At 39.7% G+C, this 23677-nt stretch overlaps 1 protein-coding gene across 1 annotated transcript; it reads left to right on the forward strand.

The window, feature by feature from the left end:
• The first annotated feature begins 8216 nt into the window (after window positions 1-8216).
• Window positions 8217-9057, forward strand: LOC143578485 (uncharacterized). The gene is made up of 2 exons (XM_077062055.1): window positions 8217-8658; window positions 9044-9057. The coding sequence occupies exons 1-2, from the start codon at window positions 8217-8219 to the stop codon at window positions 9055-9057; spliced, it is 456 nt and encodes a 151-aa protein (XP_076918170.1).
• The last annotated feature ends 14620 nt before the right edge of the window (window positions 9058-23677 follow it).

The following is a 23677-nucleotide window of genomic DNA, read 5'->3' on the forward strand; positions in this document are numbered from 1 at the left end:
AAATATACCTGAAATTGGTTAAACTAAAGATGGTAATCCTGCAATTTATCTTCTTCCTGTTAAAACATAAAGAATAATCAGCGGCCAGGAGAACCCTAACAATCGCCCTGAGAAAAAAAAAAAGACGGTTCAGACTTGGAATCGATTACCTTAATAACAACAGAGAATCTGGTGACCGAGAGAGAGAATCGTCAACAGATGATTGAAAGGAGTTCAACTGAAACCGTTTGAAGGAGCAAGCCGATCAAATAAGCAACGATTGAAGGAACAATTAAAGCAATTGAAGGAGCAATTAAAGTCGCCGGAGGATAATCTATAACTGAAGTACTGAACGGATGAAGTCGCCAGCCGGTGAGAGACCAATTAATATTACGGCGTCTTGTGAGAGAGAGAATAATTATAATGTAGTATATATATATATATATATATATATATGTATATCATAATATTAATATATTTAATCAAGTAAATGTATTACAAATATAATAATTAATCAATATTTTATATAAATTGACATTTTAACTCGTTTTCCTAAGTCTTTATTAAAAATCATGTGTGTGTATAGGTATTGGATCATTTCAGAAGTTTTTTTATAGGGAGAAGTGAGAGAAGTGAAGGTGTAACTCCATTAATCCCTAATTCAATCTCTTTCTTATTGTGTAGGTGCGTATGCATGTGTGTAGTTACGTATTTTTGTATATGTGTATGTATGTTTGTATGTGTGTAGGTATGTAGGTTTGAATGTGGCTCGGTAAGTTTGTATGTGTGTAGGTAGGTTTGAATGTGTGTAGGTACCCATGTATATGTGTGTAGGTAGGTTTGAATGTGTGTATCTAAGACATAAATACAACCAACCTACATACATGTAGGTAACATCATACGAAAGGGAGTGAAATTAGGGATTAATGGAGTTACACATTCACTTCTCGCTGTAATATCACTTCTCGCAAGATCCATCATATAAATATATATACATACATACGTATAAATATAATAAAATTTGGGATTTATATAAATAAAAACAGATTATATGTATAAGATTTAATTAACTTTTATAAATATCATAAATATATATTGTGTATATATATATATTTTAAATGATTTAAATAAACCTTTTTACATATTATAAACATATAACTTTTAAATAATAATTTTATTTATAATATTAAATATATTAATTAAAAGTTCTATAAAAATAATATTGGTTTTAACAAATCTAAGTACTATGATTTTATCATAATAATAATAATAATAATAATAATTAATCATCTAGATTCCCGACTATTTATTAGATCCGTTAATTATCTATATGTACTGTTCCACATCTATTCTTTATTAGGTCTTATCTTCAAATCTTGTTCTACAATTCTCATCCTTATTATCTTATTATTCTCGTTTGCTCGTCTGTTAAGATGAGTATCCCACTCCCCTCTTTTTAACTCATTTTTAACCGTTTTGAGGACACATGCATTCTATTTATTTTATTACTATATATTACTCAACTTGCAACTGTTAGTCATGCGTGTTTAATAGTTTATACCTAACTTATTATATTCTTATATGCTTTACTTGAATACATGTTGGAGAGGTCCAACATATTCTCAGTCTAGTATGATCATACGTTCGTCGTGTTAGCCATCATTCAGTTCATCTGACATCGTGCTTACCGACATCATTATTTACTTGCTCATTGGTTAAATTGCTTATATCACTTGACACGGATTGCATTTTATATTATTATTATATAATCATGAAAATCTGGTGATTTTCTCACTCAACCTAGTGTTGACAAAATCTATTGTATTTTTAACGCATATGCAGGTTATCGTGTGATGTGATGTCAAGTCAAATTTTGAAAGAGAACTTAGGGTTTCAAGATAGAGAAGAATAAAAAACTCTTTTATGTTTTTGATATATGTTTGTTGATGACTTATTTGGTTTTGGATATTTTGTATTGAATATTTGGTTTATTTGAATTCAACTTAATAGATATTAAAATTTCCAATATTGCATGATAGTACCTTGAGAGCTGTGAGCAATCAGCTCATGGCCCGGCATTTACGCCGTAGGTTGGGGTGTGACAGATTGGTATCATGGCCGAAGGTTTAAGATAGGTCGTTAGTGGTGCCTTAGTAACATGCTTAGGAGCTCATACGTGCTTATCTGTTTGCCTTATGTGTTCGAATTAATTGTTTAGAGCACACACAACTCCGAGGCTATGCCTCAACATTCAAAGAAAACTTTTCATAATTAGATTGCCTTTTTATTTTTGGGAAATTCCTTAAGAATTCCCTAATTTTGTTTTTACTCTTCACCTAAGGTTAGGTAGTGTGACAAGTTCCCGTCGTAACTGGAAGGAGGAGAGTACTGTGAGTTGGGCCTTGGCAAACCGGTTCTGAGAACCCAAGGTAAGACGTTATTACTTACCTGGAGGATAACCTGGCCACAATACTCGAGCTTATAGGCCAAAGCGGGAACACAACTGTTATACACCGACACCTTGGGTTACTTTAAACCGAATTCATGGTGGTTCGTGGCTAAATTCGGTTTTTCCGATTATTGTGTTTTGCTTTTTAAATGGTTAGTTGAGTGAAAAATCCATGGGACCCATGGGCACTCCTACTATCCATTTCTCGGTTTGTTTTATGTTTTGTTGGAGTTCATCATACGTGGTGGTTCACTGGATGCTCCAACTACTCATATTTCTCTCCTTTATTCGTTATTTAGTTTGGTCGGTCAAAAAGCCATGTAACGCTCATGGGCCGACAAACTCCATTGTATTGTTAATTCGTTAATTAGTTAGGATAGTTAAAACGTCATGTAACGATCATGGGCTATCAAACACAATTGTTTTTATTCGTTAGTTTGTTAGGCAATTCAAACTGCCATGGAAAGCTCATGGGAGGCCAACACAAAAACTTTATTCGTTAATTGATTGTTAAGTTAACTCAATAAATTAAATTTTAACTTTTTAAACTGACCTCCTCTTATTATCACGCATTAATCATTTTACTACATCAACTCATAAATATCTATGCAATGTACCCCTACAATACAATCTTTTACTTTTATCCCTTGTAACATCCCGAAAGTTCTAAAAATGATATTTAATATATTATTTGATTATGATGGAAAAGTTTATTTGAGTTAGTAGACGAAATAATAAAATAATAAAGATGAAAGGTTAAGTAGGCTTTAAAGATGAAACTAAATATGGACTAAAAAGAAAAGATGGCCTAAGGTCCATGGGCTTAAGGGAGTATAAATATCCCTTAAACCCTACTCCTTTTCATTTCTATTTCCATCCATCTCTACACCATAGTCTACACCTTCAAAAACACACACTTATCCAATTCCCGTTTTTGAGAAAATAACCCACAAAGACACAACGATTCCCGGAGATATAAACGTCGGATCGGTCTCAAATTTTAACTGAGTGTTCATGGCATATAATTGAAGATTTCCATCGATAAGATCTTCGATCAGAGGTCGGGAAGTCCGGTTTTTATCAGCAAAACGGTAGCAGCTTAAAAAAAAGATTCCAGAGACTGTTCAGCTTTTCCGGCAACTGTAGCGGCGTTTTCTGGCAAGGACGGGATGGTTCCATTTCCGGAGCTGATGGATTTGTAGATTTGGGCGAGACGGTTCCATTTCCGCTTGAATCACTCATTTCCGAGTTTGTTTGATATGGTTTGGTCTATTCGAGTGATTTCGAGCATAAACCTAAAATGTACGTTTTGTTAAAAAGTTTTATTTTTTGTGTACGGATTTGCATAAAAATTGGTGCTATGATCAAATGGGCCATGATTATTTATAAGGTAATGAAGTTGATAGTAAACGGGTTAGTTGGATCGTTTAGGGTCAAGCGAGTAGTGTTCGGTTCGTTAAAAGGACGGGTAAACGAAGTCGGTTTTGCATGAAACTTGGTAGGATAGTAAATCGGACCTTATTATGTGAGAAAAATGTGAACTTGAACATAAACAAGTTTTTTGGAATGAAACGGGTGATACGGATGACGTTAAGTGTGTGTATCTGTATACGTATGTATGCACGTGTATGTACCTGAACGCATATGTATGTACGTATAAGGATGGAGGTGCATATGATGGGGACGTATGAGTTAATGGACGCATAAGTATAAGTTATGCAGCGAATGACTTATACGGGACGTATACGTTATACGTTGACAAATATATGTTATACAACATATAACTTATATGCACGTATAAGTTATACAGCGCATAACTTATGCGGGCGTATAAGTTATAAGGTTATAACTTATACAGGTAGGGTGACCTTGAAAGATAACTTATACGTGAGTGACTTATACGCTGGAGGAAACTTATACGCCTAAAAACATATATGGGCCTAAGTGAATTTTCAAATAAAGGAAAGATATACGGCGAATAAGTACATGTATGATGTGTATGATACGGTGTATAAGAAAAGAAAAAATGATAAATTAATACAAAATGGTATTTTTTTAAAAATGATAAAGACCTAAAAAGAAAGACTAAGGCTAGAATAGATACGTAAGAGCACGAGAGTAGTAGTTAAACTTATGTGCCTTATTACACAGTTAGCCGTGCCCAGTGGAAGAGAGGTGTTACCATCAATTCCGAAAGAAACAGGACCCAGGTGAGTTTCTAGCCCCATTTCCGTGTTATGTTTTCTGAGCTGTGTGCATACACTATGTGATTAGTTAATACACTTACCTTGAGTGGTAAGTGTATGATATGTGAATGCCTTATGAATGATTTACGAATTATATACGTATGGTATAGAAAATGTTAAGAGTATGTATGAAAGTATATATATATATATATATATATATAAAGAAATGTTTGTATGAATGTACGGTAGTACGAGTAAGAATGGGACTTAAAAGAAAGAATATGCCAGTTCAAGATATTGTTAGGGTCTTTTCCCTACATTCGCATAAGAGAATAAGTTCGAGAGAAATAAGCATCCTACATGCTTAGACTCGAACAGAGAATGGGACTTAAAAGAATAAAAGAAAGAATACGCCAGTTCAAGAAAGCCATGTGTCGCTCAAGCAAGCTCGATAATGGTAACTTTCACGATTAAGTTCATGTAAAGATTTAGAAATATATGTACACGCATGTTAAATGAAAGTGGAAGAATATATGATGTTAGCTTTATTGCTAAATAAAAGAATGTGTGTGCTAGCTTAATTGCTAGGAAAATAATGTGCATGCTAGCTTAATTTCTAGGGATAAGAATGTAGGTTATATGTATGTTTACATGATTGTGTGAGAAGTGGAAACTAGCACAAGTGAAATCCTAAAGGGAAGTACGTAGAACCTGAGGAGTAATATATAGAGTTAATGACACTTGGCCACTGTCATTAACTACTTACCTTACGAATCATGTGCTAAATAATTCCTTGAGTGATAACATTTGTGTTCCCTTAGAGATTAGATAGAAGACTGATACAAAGGGGCAAGCGCGAGGAGATCGTACTGGACGCTGTGGTAAGACACGTGCCAACCAGACACCTTTTTGAAAAAGGTATGACAAAGAGATATACGAAAGTAGTAGGACTTCGACATTAGGATGTAATGAAGAAGGATCACGCTTGGAGCTTGTAGTCATGCACACTAAGGGAGTTTCTCCATTGTTTCGCACTACAATGCCAACAACATTTGCTGAAGCATCAGATGCATCCCAAACTGGGAATTCCAAGTGGAAGCAACACGAAGGAAACGGAGATAAGCCAACTAGAATGAGTCAATACATGTTTTATGCCTGCAATAGTTAACTCCCTAAGTGAACTTACTAGGATCGTGAGTAACGAAGAGAACAATGAGAAATCAGAGATGAAGAGAAGGACGGGTGATTGTCAAGGTATCTTAATTGAACTGACATGAAAGGATGAGGCTACTTATTTTAGCGAATATGAAAGGAAGACGCTAAGAAGAATGTAGTTGTGTACCTGAGATATATGGAAGAGACCACTAGTGATACCTTCTTTAAAGTATGAGAATGATTAAGAATTGTAAGGTAGAACTAGAGGGACGTGAGTTTATTGTTACTCTTATTGTTTGACCTTATGAGATTTTGATGTCGTTGGGAATGGATTTGTTGTTTGAGTTTGAGGTTCATATAGCATGTAAGAGTAAGTTGATAAATTTAAACTATTTGGATGACGGTACAGTGACGGTTTATGGTATTAAGGAAAGTTCAGCACTTAATGTCATTTCGATGATAAAAGCTGAAGGTTTTTTATGGCAAGGGTAAAGTGCCTACTTGGCATATGTTTTAAAGCTACGGCCGAGACGAAAGAAGTGAAAGATGTTCATATAGTATGTGACTATCCAGAAGTGTTCCCATAGGACCTTCCAGGGTTACCATTGGAACGAGAAGTATAATTTTAGATAGAAGTAATACCAGGAGCACAACCCATCGCAAAAGCACCTTACCGTCTGGCGCCGTCCGAGATGAAAGAGTTAATGTCCCAACTGCAAGAACTCCTCTACAAAGGTGTTTTATTGCCAAGTGTTTCCCCGAAAGGTGTACCGGTGTTGTTCGCGAAAAAGAAACACAGAAGTATGAGAATATGTATAGATTACCGCAGGTTGGTTAAGCTTATGGAGAAGAATATATATTCATTGCCACTGATTGACAATTTGTTTGATTAGTTGCAAGGTGTTAGTTGGTTCTCCCGAATATATCTCAGATACGGTGATTATCCGTTGAAAGTGAAAGAGGCAGACATCCCTAAGACAGCATTTCAGAATCAATATGGATACTACGAGTCTCTCGTGATACCGTTTGGATTGACAATGCTCCAGCGGCATTTATGGTTATGAAGAATGGGGTATATCGTCCAATGTTTGACAAATCTGTCATTGCCTTTATTGAAGATAGTTTTGATTTATTCAAGGAATGAGTCCAATCATTCCAAACACTTGAGAGAAGTTTTGGAGAAACTGAAGAAAGAGGAATCGTATTCAGTGTACTATTTATACAGATCATAAGAGTTTAAAGTACTTCTTCGAGCAGAAGGAGTTTAACATGAGGTAGAGGAGATGGTTAGAGTTGATAAAGGACTACGACTGTGATATTAAATACTATTTGGGTAAATTTAATGTGTATTCCAACTCGCTCAGCCATAAGAATGAGGAAGTCATTGCAACAGTGAAGTCTTATAAGTTGATCATTAACTTAGATTTCTTCAAAGAAATAATCAAGGTGTAATTGGAGGTGCTCATACATGAAAGGCTAATGAATAAAGAGAGAATCTTCGGACAACAAGGTGAACTAATCGACAACACTCATGGTGTAAAGATTAGATTTGACCGCATGTGGATTCCTCACCATGGAGGTCTTAGAGACTGAATTTTAGAAGAAGCTCACAAGTCGAGATACTCGATTCATATGGGATACAACAAGATGTATCAAGATCTTAAGAGAGACTACTGGTGGCCGAGTATAAGGAATGACGTAGGGGAATATGTCAGCAAGTGCTTAACGTGCTTGCAAGTCAAGGCAGAGCATCAGAAGCCTTATGGAAAGATGCAGTCATTGGAGATACCAGAATGGTAATAGGAACACATCACCAAGGATTTCATAACTAAGCTACCTGTACAGCTAACCATCATGATACCATCTGGGTGATTGTGGAGTTTAACAAAAAGTGCTCACTTTCTGCCTATACTAGAGGCCATCTCGTCAGAAACATTAGCAAGTATGTTCATAAGGGAGGTTGTGGCTAAACACAGAGTGCCGTTATCGATTGTGTCAGATAGGGATATGCATTGTACTTCGAGGTTCTTCAAGAAGTTCAATGAAGCTATGTAAACGAGATTGAACATCAGTACGGCGTATCATCCTCAAACAGATGGGCAGTCTGAAAGGACTAAACAAACCCTTGAGGATATGCTATGTGCTTGTGTTTTAGATTTTGAAGGAAGTTGGGATGATAATCTGCATCTGGCAAAGTTCTCCTATAACAACAGCTACCACTCGAGTATTGCTATGCCATCGTTTGAGAAGTTGTATGGCAGGCGTTCTAGAACTACTATATGTTGGGAGAGATCAGTCAGAAGGAGATTGGAAGAATGGAAGTCGTGCAAGAAACATCTTCAACGTTCGATAAAATCAAGGCAAGAATGAATGCTGCTCAAGATCATCAAAAATCATATGCCGATAAGCGGTGACGATCAATCGAGTTTAACGTTGGTGACAATGTGATGCTGAAGGTCTCTTCTTGGAAGGGAATCATTCATTGTAGGAAGAGGGGAAAGTTAAATCTAAGGTACTTCGGGACATTTAAGATCATCGATCATGTGGGTGAAGTAGCTCACAGACTGGATTTGCCTGAAGAGTTAGAAGGAATTCACGCTACCTTTCATATTTCTCGCTTGAGGAAATGCCTAGTTGATGACACGTCCCATGTGCCGTTAGTAGAAATCAGGGTTGATGAGCAGTTGAACTACATCGAACAACCTATTGAGATAGTGGACCGAAAGGAAAAGAAGTTTCATCATAAAGCTATTTTGTTAGTGAAAATAACATGGAATGATCGTAAGGGATCTGATGCTACTTGGGAAGTTGAAAAAGAAATGCGCAAGTTTTACTCGGGGTTGTTTAGGAAAGAGTTAGCTTTCGGGTACGAAACATCTTTTAAGGAAGGTAGACTTGTAACATCCCGAAATTTCTAAAAATCATATTTAATATATTATTTAATTATGATGGAAAAGTTTAGTTGAGTTAGTAGACTAAATAATAAAATAATAAAGATGAAAAGTTAAGTAGGCTTTAAAGATTAAATTAAATATGGACTAAAAAAAAAGATGGGCATAAGTTTCATGGGCTTAAGGGAGTACAAATACCCCCTTAAACCCTAATTCTTTCCATTTCCATCCATCTCTACACCATAGCCTACACCTTCAAAAACACACACTTATCCGATTCACGATTTTGAGAAAATAACCCACAAAGACACGACGATTCCCGGTGATATAAACGTCGGATCAGTCTCAAATTTTAACTGACTGTTTATGGCATATTAATGAAGATTTCCATCGATAAGTTGTTCGATCAGAGGTTGGGAAGTCCAGTTTTTATCAGCAAAAGCGTAGCAGCTCAAAAATGAAGATTCCGGCGACTGTTCAGATTTTCTGGCGACTGTAGTGGCGTTTCCGGTGAAGGTGAGCTAATTGGTTTATAGATCGGATCTAGACGATTCCATGGCCGCTTGAATCTCTCAATTCCGATTTTGTTTGATATGGTTTTGGTATATTCGATTGATTTCGAGCGTAAACCTCAAATGTACGTTTTTGTTAAAAAGGTTTACCTTTTGTGTACGGATTTGCCTGAAAATGGGTAGGGTGATCTAACGGGCCACGATTATTGATAGAGTAATGAACTTGATAGTAAACGGGATAGTTGGTTCATTTCGGGTAAAACGAGTAGTGTTCGGTTCGTGAAAAGGACGGGTAAACAAAGTCGGTTTTGCATGAAACTTGATAGAATAGTAAATCGTACCTTATTATGTGAGAAAAATGTGAACTTGAACATAAACAAGTTGTTTGGAATGAAACAAGTAATACGGGTGATGTTTGGACTCATATGATGTTAGTGTATTAGTGTGTGTATCCGTATATGTGCGTATGCACGTATATGTACCAGAACACATATGTATGTATGTATGTATGTATGTATAAGGATGGAGGCGCATATGTATGGGGACGCGTGAGTTAATGGGCGCATAAGTATAATTTATGCAGCGCATGACTTATACACTACGTATAAGTTATACGTTGACGTATAAGTTATACAACGTATAAATTATACGCACGTTTAAGTTATATGGCGCATAACTTATATGCACGTATAAGTTATACGGCGCATAACTTATACGGACGTATAAGTTATACGGGTATAAATTATATGGGTAGGGTAAGCATGAAAGATAACTTATACGTGAATGACTTATACGCGAGTGACTTATACGCTAGAGGAGACTTATATGCCTAAAAACGTATACGGGCCTAAGTGAATTTCCAAATAAAGGGAAGATATACGGCGAATAAGTATGTGCATGATGTGTATGACTCATACGGTGTATAAGAAAAGATTAAATGATAAATTAATACAAAAAGTTAATTTTTAAAAAATGATAAAGACCTAAAAAGAAAGACTGAGGCTAGAATAGATAAGTAAGAGCACGAGAGTAGTAGTTAAACTTATGTGCCTTGGAACACAGTTAGCCGTGCTTAGTGGAAGAGAGGACTTACCATCAATTCCGAAAGAAGCAGGACCCAGGTGAGTTTTTAGCCTCATTTCATTGTTATGTTTTCGGGGCTGTGTGCATATTCTATGTGATTAGTTAATACACTTACCTTGAGTGGTAAGTGTATGATATGTGAATGCTTTATGAATGATTTACGAATTATATATGAATGGTATAGAAAATGTTAAAAGTATGTATGAGAGTATATATAAATATATATATATATATATTATATATAAAGAAATGTATGTATGATTGTATGGTAGTACGAGTAAGAAGGGAACCTACCTTAAAAATATCTGCGAATGTAGGGAACAGACCCTAACAATATCTGCGAATGTAGGGAGCAGGCCTTAATAATTATCTGCGAATGTCGGGAACAGACCTAATAATATATACGAATATAGGGAACATGCCCTAATAATATATGCGAATATTATAGGGCTAAATGCTCTTGAAAACATATAGATAGTTAGGTATGAATGAAAGTATGAAAAAATGTAAGTATGAAAATATGAAAGAATGCAAGTATGAAAATATAGAAGTATGAATGTATGTAGGTATGTATGAATGAGAGAAGCAAGTTAAGTATGTGATATGTATCTACAGATACGTTTATATATATATATATATGAATGTAATGTATGTTGCCTGATTAACTAGAACTCACTCAACGTAGCTGACTTTTAGTATGCGCGCAGGCAAATTGGATGAAGGAACTGGCTTGAGGGGGGACACATGGCACGGACTAAGCTGACTGACATTTAGTGAAAAAAGTGTTATGACGTTTTATGTTAAGATAATTTGATAATTTATAGTTATGATTTTAATATTTTGTAATGAATGTTTGATGTTTTTATATTTCGCGAAAAGTTTTAATTAACTCTGATATTTAGAGCTGAGTTTATGAGTAAATCCAACGCCAATGTAGGGCATCGGGACCGGGGCCTTACATCCCTGATGATATTTCTCTATTCATAAAAGTTTCTTCTATTATTTAAATGATTTCTACAACCTACCCTTTGCCATATAAATTCTTTACTTTTGGTCCTTATAGAATGTCTTCGCTAAGAAACCATCGTTGTGACTTTCGTCATTTTTCCGATTCGATTCATTTTTGCCTTCGTATTGTAAATCGACCCGATTCTACACCCGAACCCTTCTATATTATTAAAATGATATATTTTCTGTTTTATAATCATATGATGCTTGTCGGATCGCGAAAACTTCTTTTACAACTCTTAAAATGCTCCTATAACGCTCAAAACACATCGAAACGAACTGTAGGGTCCAATCTGCCAAACAACCAAACTTACTGACCAACCCAACCCCCCTAGCACACCCGCCGCACGGGCAGGGAGGTTAGGCTGATCGCGTAGCGCGGCCTAGTACCTGCAGCAACCAAGTTCGTTTATTTGTTATTTATCACATGTTTGACCCATTTTAACCAATGAGAAACCTTGGAAATCTCTAAAGCAATCTGATGGACAACCCTAACACCTTATCCTTCATAAAACAAAGCCACACCACTCATTCCAACCTACTCTTTCACATCAAACTCTCTCAAACAAAGTTCTAGCATCAACCTTCAACTTCCTTCTTGTTTGACTTTTAAAAGTCAAACAAGAACCATTTATTTGATTCTAACTAACTCCATATAATTAAAGATTGTTATTAAAACATATATAAAATATTTACCCCTTGTTTCCTTCGGCTTTCACTTCTCCGGTCATGGTTGGTTGAGGTGAAATGCATATAACGCAAGTCTACATGGAGGATTATTGCAATCCTTGACTAACTTTCTAACTTTTTTAATGCTTACTAACCGCGTTTAATTTATGTTTATTTTAGTTTATAAATCATATTTAATGAGTTCCATGGTATTGGGTATGTGGTGGCTAGCCTCGAGTTCGTTCCGAGTTGATAACCGAACCAAAACCGAACTTTCGTTTAAATGCTTTATTATTGACTTATTATTTGCAAAACTTGAAGATTATCATTTCTAAACTTATTTAATGAGTTCTATGGTATTGGGTATGTGGCAACCATCCTCAGTTTCATTCCGAGTCAAGGACCGAACGAAAACCGAACTCTTGTTTAAACACTTTATTATGTCTTTGTTAACACTTTAAATTAAGTTTAAGTTATTATTGTTTAGTTCCTAACCATTTTAGTTTCCAAATCATATTAAATAGTTAAATGGTATTGGGGTATGTGGCAACCATCCTCGGTCTTATACCGAGTCAAGGATCGAACCAAGACCAAACTAAACCGGGTTCATCCGCTTAAGACACACTAGATATGTTTTGGGCCACCAAATCTCATTTTTCTTTAAAACTATATTATAAAACTAATGTTAATTGTTTTCTTAAAATACTTGGCACGTCGGCTCCAACTTGATTTTATAACAATTTTGGATCGATAAAACCGAACACTCGCTTAATGGACGTTAAGGTTCTTCTCCATAGAACTACAAACTTGGTTACGTTTAATTTTGATTTTATTGAGTTACCTCATAACATTTAACACTTTGGAGTGTCGTCTTCAGACTGGACTTATTATTCAAGTCCCGAACCAACTAATCCGAACCCTCGTAAATCCCGTTTTGGTATCTATATAACAAAGGGTCTTGCAATATTGCATTTATACCCACATAGTTACTTAACATAGGTTAAGTAAATCTAATGAATAGAATACCGAGACTCGATTTTGAGTAAACTTACTTTTCAAAAACCGTTACTTTAGTTTGTCAAGTATTTACATTTTAAATTTCAAACTTTGATTAATTATTTAACTTGTCATTTTATTTTACTTTAAAGTCTTTCAAGACCATTATAGAGGTTGGGTACCAAAAAGACCCAAATACCCTTAAGTATTACCTGCGGGTAGGAAAGGAATCCCTCGTATACCACCCGCGGGACATATGGATCATCCGCATAACATAATAGAGGAAGAACACCCTTATATCATACGCGGAAGCATCCAGGCACCCTCAGACGTCATCCGCATGATAGCACATCTATCCGCCAAGTTGACCGGAAGGCAATGCCAACAGGACAGCTGTAAATAACTAATTACCATCTAGAAGAATACACCACGATTGTTACTTTAAGAATACGTGACTCATCAACCAATGGATGGAGGACACATGGCCAGGTTGTTATAACCATGCACATGGCCAGGGATCAACTTGTCCTATCATTCAATGACACGTGTCCAGTATGTTATATCCATGCACATGGGGCGTATAGCTCAACCTATCACATAAGGACATGCGTCTAGACGATTATTGGAGATCTTCTAGAATGGGACAGTTGGCCCAATCGCAATTCCCACATCCTTCGGCTATAAATACCCTCTACATCTACATGAGGTACACATTCACTCCCAAGTATTTACTCTCAATACTCTAGTACTTTCTCTACGTTAGAACGGTACTTATTCTCATGCCGGAGGGTGGCTACAGGAAGAACCCCCCCTCTTGTCCTTCCTGTAACGAGCTCACAGCGTCTGTTTTGCAGGTTCCGGTTACTGGACTTTGGGAAGTTGTGCTCATATCGTGTTTGTTGTTATTGTATCCTACCCGGTTGACTCATTAGATCCAGGACCCGTATAGGGGATTGGATCAGTGTTTCTTCATTGGCGCCATCCGTTTTGGTGTTAGAACTGCATAAGTTTTTGTTGGTTTTTTGGTGAGTAATCTTCGTGAAGGGCCGACGGGAACTCCTGTACCTATTTCTCTTTGTACCGATACTGAAACACCCGTAAGCTTTGCCTCGAGTGTCTTCGAACGTATCACTGCTCCTGTTAGTTCTGCTCTAGGCGATTTGGGACATGCCACGATCCCAGCAAGTCCTACTCCGACGGACCTAGGGCATGTCACAGCGCCAGGAGGTTCCAGATCTGGCAATCCCGGGTGAATTACGAAGGAAACTCGACTGGACTCATTCAGAGTTAGGTCTAGGAGATGATTCTGACGAGTCTGAGCAAGGAGGAACTCATCATCATAGTACCAGATGTAGGGGACCCTTGTCTCCGGATGAGTGGTTCCGTCTCCAACAAGAAAAGGTGGTAGCAGAGTATGAGCGACGGTGTGCGCGAAGAGCGACTCCAGGCTCGAACTCTAAACTATGAAGAATCTCCTAGGAGATCTCTCTCTCTCTCCTCCCCCAGCAGTAAGGAGGAGTCAGATCCACCATAGTATTCAGGCGGAAAGATATCCTAGAGAAGTTTGAAGACTGAGGGATCGCCCCCGTATGGTCATGCACATACCATCCTACCTTGACGAGTACGACAGTTATGACCCGTCGTACCGTCCAGGTGATATCAGTTACTACATTAGTGAAAGCCGCCTTCACCTACATGAGGGAACTAGCCGTCTGCAGGCGGTAGTTCGCCAGGCGGGTTATCACAGTGATGCTGAGGAAGATCTTTCCAAGCCATATCGTCCGGCTGCTTTCGCTGAAAAGTTGAAGTTCATCGCAAATATTGCAACTGCCCCGTTCCCGATTAACGCTAAAATCCCGACATCCGTTGGAAAATATGACGGGATGACTGATCCCAGTGATCACGTGCTGAGTTTTGTAGCAGTTTGAGGAGTCAGCGGTTGGACTTTTCCATACTGGTGCCACATGTTCGCACTAACCTTTACTGGGGCAGCGCGGGAGTGGTTTGAAAAGCTTCCGGATGGATAGATAAAGAACTGGGACGATTTTGTTGCTAAATTCTCACAATACTTTAGCCAGCATAGAAAACACACCTGCGACCCATCTGAAATATTGGACGTCGTTAGACGGAACAATGAGTCTATTGAAGACTTCATTACCCGTTTTAACAATGAAAGCCTCAATATCGTTGGCGTAAGCGAGGATATGTTGTGGGGAGCATTCCGCAAAAATGTGAAAAGTGACGAATTGATTATGACGTTGACTAGAAAAGATGGTATGCCCACGTCTTGGAATGATATCATGACTGCGGCGAAGTTGTTCGCCAGAACTCAAAAGACGTTGGCAACCAACAATCAGAAACAGAACTTAAAAGTTGCAATCCAGACTCCGCGGCCGAACAAGCAGGCGAAAGGAACCATTTGGTCCAGACTCCAGCCGTCCGTGGAGGCTTCCAAATATTTCGATGCCAGATCCTTGATTTGCAACAAGAACAAAGCAGGCTCCTCGACTTGAGGCTAAAACAATTGGACTCCACTTTAAAAGACTCCTGCAGAGAATGTGAATTTCAGGAAACCACAGCCACTCACAAGGAGATCATTCCTCGATGCCAAAAAACACTGTTCGTTTCATGATGCATCGGTCATAATACGAACGAGTGGGTTGCTCTAAAAAATGAGATTGAGGCGGCTGTGAATTCAGGAAAACTTGGACATTTGGTGAAGGGTGGAAAACCGGGGACTAGTAAGGCTTCCGCGCGAGATAAGCAGGGCCCGCCCAAAAAACAAGTCAAATATTTAAACGTTCACATGATTCAGGGTGGACACAAGGTTGGCGGGAAGCGGAGAGAATACCTGGATGAAGAGTGGAAGCATGAGCCTGTGATTTTTCTGCGAGTCAAAGGAGGCCCTTGAAATTAGAATCCTTTGATCATCACCGCTCTTTTTGGTCATTATCGCTCACACTACATTTTCTTCGACACTAGTAGCACGTCGGACATAATGTACGAGCAGTGCTTCGAGCAGCTAGATGAAGAAGATAAGGAGAGGTTGAAACTTATTTATGCTCCTGTATCTGGATTCGGAGGAGAAATAATGCACCCGCGAGGGGTGATTTCCTTTCCAGTCACTCTAAGTGATGGAATTCATTCAAGAACCGAGGAGGTCGAATTTTTAGTTTTACCAACAACATCGAAGCATGACATTATCTTGGGGTGAGAAGCGATTGGAGATTCAATGTCCATCCTTCCACAGCACACGGTGCAGTTGGAGTTCTGACTCGCACTGGTGTGGCTATCATTCATATTCATCACCATTGCTTCGCAACAAAAAGCTCCAAGCCAAGAAAAGTTCCGAAACAAACTTGGCGGACTGAACCTGAGAAATGGGTATTAAACAAGAAATAGTGAGAACATTTTTGAAGCAGTTGCTGACAAAGAATGTTGACATCTTCGTGTGGCAACCCGAGGACATGACCGGGGTCCCACGAAAGATTGTTGAACACAAATTGCGAGTAAATCCAGTGTTTACTCCAGTTGTGCAGAAGAAGCGTAAGATGGGGCCGGAACAAACAAAAGCAATGAATGAACAAGTTCAGGACCTCTTACATGCTGGAATTATCCGTCCAATCCAATACCAAATTTGGGTTGCCAATCCGGTCATTGTCCCTAAAAGCAACGGGACATGGTGGATGTGCATAGATTTCAAGGATCTTAACAAGGCGTGTCCTAAAGATTGTTATCCATTGCCGGAAATTGACATTAAAGTTGATGATGTAGCCCCTTTCAAATTCAAGTGCTTCTTAGATGACTACAAAGGCTATCATCAAATCTGCATGGCGGCGGGTGATGAGGATAAGACAGCGTTCCGAATAGACCAAGGCACATTCGGTTATATGATGATGCCATTTCGTCTAAAGAATGCGGGGCTACATATCAGCGGTTGATGGATGGGGCATTTAAGAAACAGATTGGTTGAAACTTGGAAGTTTACATGGATGACCCTGTAATCAAAAGCGCTAAGGAAGTTCAGATGCTGAGAGACATCGAAGAAACATTCGAGACTTTGAGGAGCATCAATATGAAATTGAATCCAGCCAAATGTTCCTTTGGGATGGAAGGAGGTAAATTTCTTGGAGTAATTGTTACAGGCGCGGGCTTTAAGGACAACCCGGATAAAGTCCAGGTAGTAGCCCGCATGCCTTCCCCTTCTTCTCTCGAGGAAGTGTAGACACTCAATGGGAGATTAGTTGCACTAAACAGATTTTTGGCAAATCATGTAGCTATGTCTTATCCATTTGTGTCAACTTTGAGAAATTGCCTCAAGAAGGCACATTTCAAATGGACCGCGGAAGCTAAACAAGCATTCCTAGAGGTAAAAAAATGCTTAATGGAGTTGTCTACCCTAACCGCACCACACACGGGTGAACCACTGACATTATATTTATCTACTACCGACATCGCCATTGGGGTCGTGCTACTGACGGACAGAAAAAATGTTCAAACGCCAATTTATTATGTCAGTAGGACGTTGACAGACCCAGAAACCAGATAATTAATGCTCGAGAAGCTGGTTCTGGCGTTGGTCTATGCTTCCAGGCGATTACGCACATATTTTCAGGGTCACCCCATCAATGTGCTGACAAGGTACAAACTCAAGAATGTACTAAGTAAACCGGAATTTTCTGGGCGATTGGCGAAATGGGCCATCGAACTGGGTGAACAAGCGATTGAATACAAACCCAGACCGGCAATTAAAGGACAAGTGTTGGCGGACTTCATCACAGAGGTTCCGCAGCACAAAGAAAAAGAATGCTTAGTTGAACAGCAGCCTCAAGTACCTCCGGAACAAGGAGTAATATGGTCATTGTTCACGGACGGAGCATCCAGTAGCGAGGGATCTGGCGCAGGCCTTAGGCTAGTCAATCCCGAAGGCCATGAGTTACTTACGCCATCAAGTTATCCTTCAATAGTACTAACAATGAGGCGGAGTATGAAGCTTTTTTGGCAGGCCTACGGATAGCCAAAATATTGGGGTAAAGCACCTAGAAGCGCGGGTGGATTCCATGCTGATAGCAGGGCAGATCAATGGGACTTACGAAGCAAAAAATGATGTAATGGCTTCATATCTGTCACAGGCAAGGGATTTGATTCTTCAGTTCTCCTCATTCAAAATTGTTCACATCAAGAGAAGCGAGAACAAATCGGCGGGCGCTCTTAGCAAATTGGCTTCAACAAATTTCGAGCATTTTGCTAAAGACATTCGTATTGAAGTTTTGGATCGCCCGTCCTTCCCGCAACACCAAGTTCTAGTAATCCAGACCGGTGTTGAATTCTGTATGACACCAGTTATTGCTTATTTGTCATAGGAGTTTTGCCGGAAGAGAAGTCCGCGGCTCCGAATATAAAACACAAAGCCTCGAACTCTTAGATGAACGATGGTGTTTTGTACTGACTTTCCTTCCACGGCCCACTACTTAGATGTGTGGATGCTGAGGACGCAAACTACTTAATCAGAGAAGTTCATGAAGGCATGTGTGGTCTCCACGCAGGTCCAAGAATGGTCGTTGCAAAGTTAATGAATGTCGGGTACTACTGGCCATGAATGCATCTGGACGTTGAGCAAGAAATCAAAAAATGCGATACCTGTCAACGTCATGCTCCCAACACACTGCGACCAAAGAACAAACTCATTCCAGTCACTTCCGCGTGGCTTTTCCAGAAATGGGCTATTGACATCATGGGACCTTTTCCTGAAGCCCCGGGACGCGTCAAGTTTCTAATCGTAGCCATCGATTACTTCACGAAGTGGGTGGAAGCCAAACCAGTCGCATCTATTACGGCAGCGAGTGTCAAAAAATTCCTTTGGGAATTCATATTCTGTCGGCTTGGTCTTTCGCTGGAACTTGTAAGTGACAACGGTACTCAATTCGCGAACAGTAGACTACAAGAATGGTTGAAAGAACTTTATGTCTAAAAAATCTTCACATCTGTAGCCCATCCGCAAGTGAATGGCCAGGTTGAACGACCCAACCAGACAATCAAAGACGGGATCAAAGCTAGGTTAGGCACTAAACAAACCGGCTGGGTCGATGAATTGCCCCATGTACTATGGGCCTTCCGCACTCATAAGAATTCAAGCAATTCTGAAACGCCATTCTGCTTAACCTACAGCACCGAAGCCATGATCCCAGCCGAAATAGGGGTCCCATCCGCATGAACTCTATTGATCGATGACAATGACAAAGAGTTATGGATGAACCTCAACCTTTTTGAATAAATAAAGGAACTGGCATCAATCCGCGAGCACAATTACAAACGCCAACTGCAGAAGTATTATGATTCGCGGGTCCAAAAACAGCAAGAATGGCGTAATCCTTTATTGACAAAAAGAAGATCCTACAAGCACTTATATTATGAAAGTAAGACAAAGTGTGTCGGATACAACAAACTTCTTATTAATGTACAAATGGGATTACAAAAATTTTACAAGGAAGATAGATCAACAAAGATTACAATAAATAGAAAACTATGCTGCTTCATCTTCTTCGTCTTCATCTTCCGCATCCTCTTGGTTGACATTGACATGTGCAAGAAGCTCCTTCAGCTTTTCAACCCCATCTTCCTTATCTTCAAGATCGACAATTTGACTTTCAATAGAAAACTTCGAACTGTCAAATGTCTTTATCTTCTCATCAAGGATTTTAGCAGTATCCCGGCCAAGCAAAAAGAATTCTTTCGGAAGTTTACCTTCTTCACAAAATTTGAAACCTTCTTGGAAACCCGTCTGACAGCCGGCTTGTAAAGATGCATTCAAAAGTATGGCAAGACAGTTTCCGAGTTCATCGGCTTCTCGAACATGGGTGATAACCTGTTAAAACAAGTGTAAGCAAGTGTTTCGCGTGTATTTATGAATATAGAAATTCCAAAGTAATAAGTTACCTGAGGAACTCCCTCCGCTAACAACCATTTTTTGTCCGCCTCGGCCCGGACAAGTTCCATATTGTGCCCCAGACATTCCAAGGCATGTTCCCTGTTTTTAGCAGCAAGGACGGTAAGGCATCATCCTTGGCCGCTGATTCAGCCTTCAGAGTTCTTATCAACTCATCACGTTCGTCCAATTGTTGCTGAAATTGGCCCCTCTCCGCTTCAGAAACTATCTTGGCATCCGCCAACTGACGTTCTGCGGCTTCAGTTGCCAAACGACTCTCCCAGGCTTCATCCATAGCCCTCAGGGCTTCATTCTTCGCCTTAGAAGCCTTAACTTCTAACTCCTCCCCTTCCTCATTCATACTTAGCCAATCTCGACATATCTCTTGAGTGGAAGAGAGTGTTAGATAAGCTGTAGGAATAGGAGTTCAGCAACTCTTGACGCGGGCGCCTACGTCGGCGTTCCCTTTCAGCAGGAGGAAGACCTCCTTGCAAGTATTCCATGCAGACGTCCGCATCGGAAAAAGTCGAATCCTGGCGTAAGGACCAACGTGGACGATGCATAACAGGATCTTCCTCATGAAGGGACGAAAACGCTTGTGGTCCGCGGCCAAAAGCACTAATCCCTCCTTCGTCCCTAAAACGTTAGGAGAACTGGAAATGTGAAGAAATGGCAGGGTCTTCAGGTTTTCCGTCCCTTTTACTCCTAGAGGGAGGGGTATCCGTAATAACAATCAGATCCCGGAAAGCTTTAGGTGGAGATGGTGGCGAAGATTGAGGAGGAATAGACCCTCTTAGACCTACAAGGTCCTCATAAGATTCCTTCAGGAGATCTACAAAACAATACTTCAGGAAGTAAAGAACACACCTTACGTGTTAATAATGGTTCTCAAAATTATAACTATCAAAATTACCTGAAGAAGCATCATCAGATGCAAGCTGTTGGACACGGGTGCCCAAATTTGGCCTTTTCTGTTTTTTGGATGGGACCGCCTTGGTCGATTTTCCTTAGCGTTTCCCCGTTATTATGGAAGTACCCGCACCAACTGCTTGATGCTCACCTTCGACGGCGATATCATCAGTAGATGGATGATGGCCCTCGGTAGTGACATCGGCATTTTCGTGTCGGCTTCCTTATTGGTCGATGGCTTCTGGTCCTGTTTACAAGTCAGACCTACACTTGAATGTAGGGTATTAGTAGCATCAATTGATAACCCTCATTCACAGAGTGATGACTCTTCGCTAGATGAGAGGAGTACAATCATCCCGCGAGAAGTGGCAATAGTAATTGGTCAAGGTTGTAAAATGCCCTCACCTTTCAGAATGAATTCCTCACCTTTGGCGTACATCGCCTCGGAAACTACAGGTTCCGGGCGGAGCGCGGTGGAGAATAGGAAGTTGTTGTGCGTACGCTCAAATATTGGCGCGTCCTTTGGGTCGATTGGACGGCGCACCATCAGACCCTTTTCATGGTCCAAAAGTGTACTAAAAATGGAGCCTTCGCCTGTATCAACAAAAATAGAAGTCATACCTCAGGAGAAAAATTACAAATAAAAAACAATAACAGACTTACCCTTGTTTGGTTTCTCGTAGTATGGCTCCAAATCAGAGAATGGCCATAAACGGCTCATCTTAGCACTCACCATCGCCCCCTCATGTATCGGGCGCATAGGAGTTGGCGTTTTGGTCAACGTCATGAACCAGGGAAGATTTACATGGGCAGCGGCGGGAACCACTGGCATCTTCTCATCCTCCTTACGATAGGTCATCGTAAATGGAATGACATTTTCCTGGATCCAGAAAATATTTGGCTTCCACTCGTGGAGGCTGCGGATCCATTCGGTACCAATAACCGCTTTCCCGGTTGTAGCTCCGCTATACCACCCGCCGCGGTAGGTCGTCTTGTAAAAGATAGCGAACATACCGACGGACAGTTCATGTTCACGAGCTCGACAACAGAACTCGAAATGTCGAACTCTTAACATCCCAAAGGGATGGATTTGCGATAAATGAACTCCGTATGTTGTCATGACGGATTGGACAAACCTCGTCACTGGCAACCGGAAATTTCCTGTCGTGAAATGGTCCATATAAACGGCCATTTTATTCGCCGGTGGTTCGGTAGCAACAGCACCGTCCGCCGGACGTTATGGTTCCCACTCTGGTGCCAAGCCGTACACGTTAAGAACATCATTATAATCTTTCTCCTTAAGGTTAACGACAACCTCGTGAATAGCAGGAGCACTCTTCTTATCACCCGCCATCTAGATAAAAAAAATATCAGATTCTGTTAAAGAGAACTCAAATATGAAGAATCGAAATATGGGATAAAGAAATATCGGATCTGCTATTGAAGAGAGAAAAAGAAGAAAGATCAATGACAGATACGAATGAATTGAAGAAAGGTATGGCCTATTTATACACGTTGCAACTAATGTGACCGATTGGATGCTAGTGGAGAGAGAAACAGCGACCCAATTACAAGCTGACACGTAAGGCGGGAAAGACAAAAAAGCAAATATAAACTGGCAACAAATGTCACACACGTCTGGTAAGTTATTCTGCGACGTTTCTCTTTCCGCCACGTCATTGCTCCATCCCACTTACCGAAATTCAAAATTGGAAAATCTGAAAATATCTCACAAGATATTATCATAATACAAAAATAGTACAAAACTCACAAGAGAACAAAAAGTTTTCTTTTCATTCAAGACAAAGATATTTACAAAGGTGCGGAAAAGAAATTACAAAGCCTAATGCCTAATCTAAGGGTCCTTGGCTGAAGCATCTTCCGGAGGTGTAGGCGAAGTATCTTCTGGAGGAGAAGGCGGAGTATCTTCTGAATCTCCCTCCAGATACTCCTTCAATTGTTGCACACCATCACTCGCCGCAGCAAACTCCCGGTGCTTCTCTTTCAAAGGAAACGACAGGTTATCATAGTCATTGATTCGCATGTCATACTCCTGAACAACGTCAAGACCATGAAGCGGATGATCTTCAAAAGAACGGCCAGTTTGAGCATACGTTATCCCTCCATCGAAACCTGCCACGCGGCCAGACTAGGAGGAAGCCTTATGTAAAAAGGCAATTATATCTGTCAATTCAAGCCCCTCCTTGATATTTTTAATCACCTATTACAGAAAGGAACATTTATCAAAATAATGGATGGACAAAAATAAAATGACAAGTGGAAGATCGGAAGAACGTACCGCATCAAGACCTTGACCTAGCAACCATCGCCGGTCCTGTTCGGCACGTTCTGCTCTATCTTGTAGTTCCCGGAACCCGTCAGCTATTTTTTGTTTGTCATTTAACGATTCAGCTGCACGGGCTTCCGCTTCTTCACGAGCCTGCAAGAGGGACTCATAGGCAGTCTGCATTTCAGCAGCATTTTTATCCTTCAATTCGGATTGCTCCCTCTGCAGTTTCAAATTCGTTTCAAGCACCTGGATTTTGGCACCTTGGCGGGTCACCTAACTTTCTAAGGCTGAATTGGCATCAAGTGCCTTCGCCAGGTCCTCCTTTTTTCTCTGCGTCTCATCTCAAGCCACTTGAAGAATAGTATTTTTCCTTTTACTCGCCTCTTCCCACTGATATGCAGCAGCCGCATGACGATCATTCTCTATTCTGAGAGCAATCTCTGCATCAGTTAATTTCCATTTGTCTGTGTTAGCCGCGTGTGACATTTGTCAATATTTATTTGTATTCGTTAAACCGACCCGTAGTGTCATTTCAATAAATCCGTATATGTCGTTTATCATTTAATATTAACTACGATGATTTATAGTTGTTATTCATTCATTTTTCTATTTGTTTAATTCAATT

The sequence above is a fragment of the Bidens hawaiensis genome, unplaced genomic scaffold, assembly GCF_021521415.1.
Source record: "Bidens hawaiensis isolate Kalapana, Puna unplaced genomic scaffold, B.hawaiensis_p1.1 tig00029277_1, whole genome shotgun sequence".
Classification (NCBI taxonomy): domain Eukaryota; kingdom Viridiplantae; phylum Streptophyta; class Magnoliopsida; order Asterales; family Asteraceae; genus Bidens; species Bidens hawaiensis.

Excerpts from the sequence above, each read along its gene's own strand:
- LOC143578485 (XM_077062055.1), top strand. The coding sequence starts at position 8,217 with ATGCTGAAGGTCTCTTCTTGGAAGGGAATCATTCATTGTAGGAAGAGG.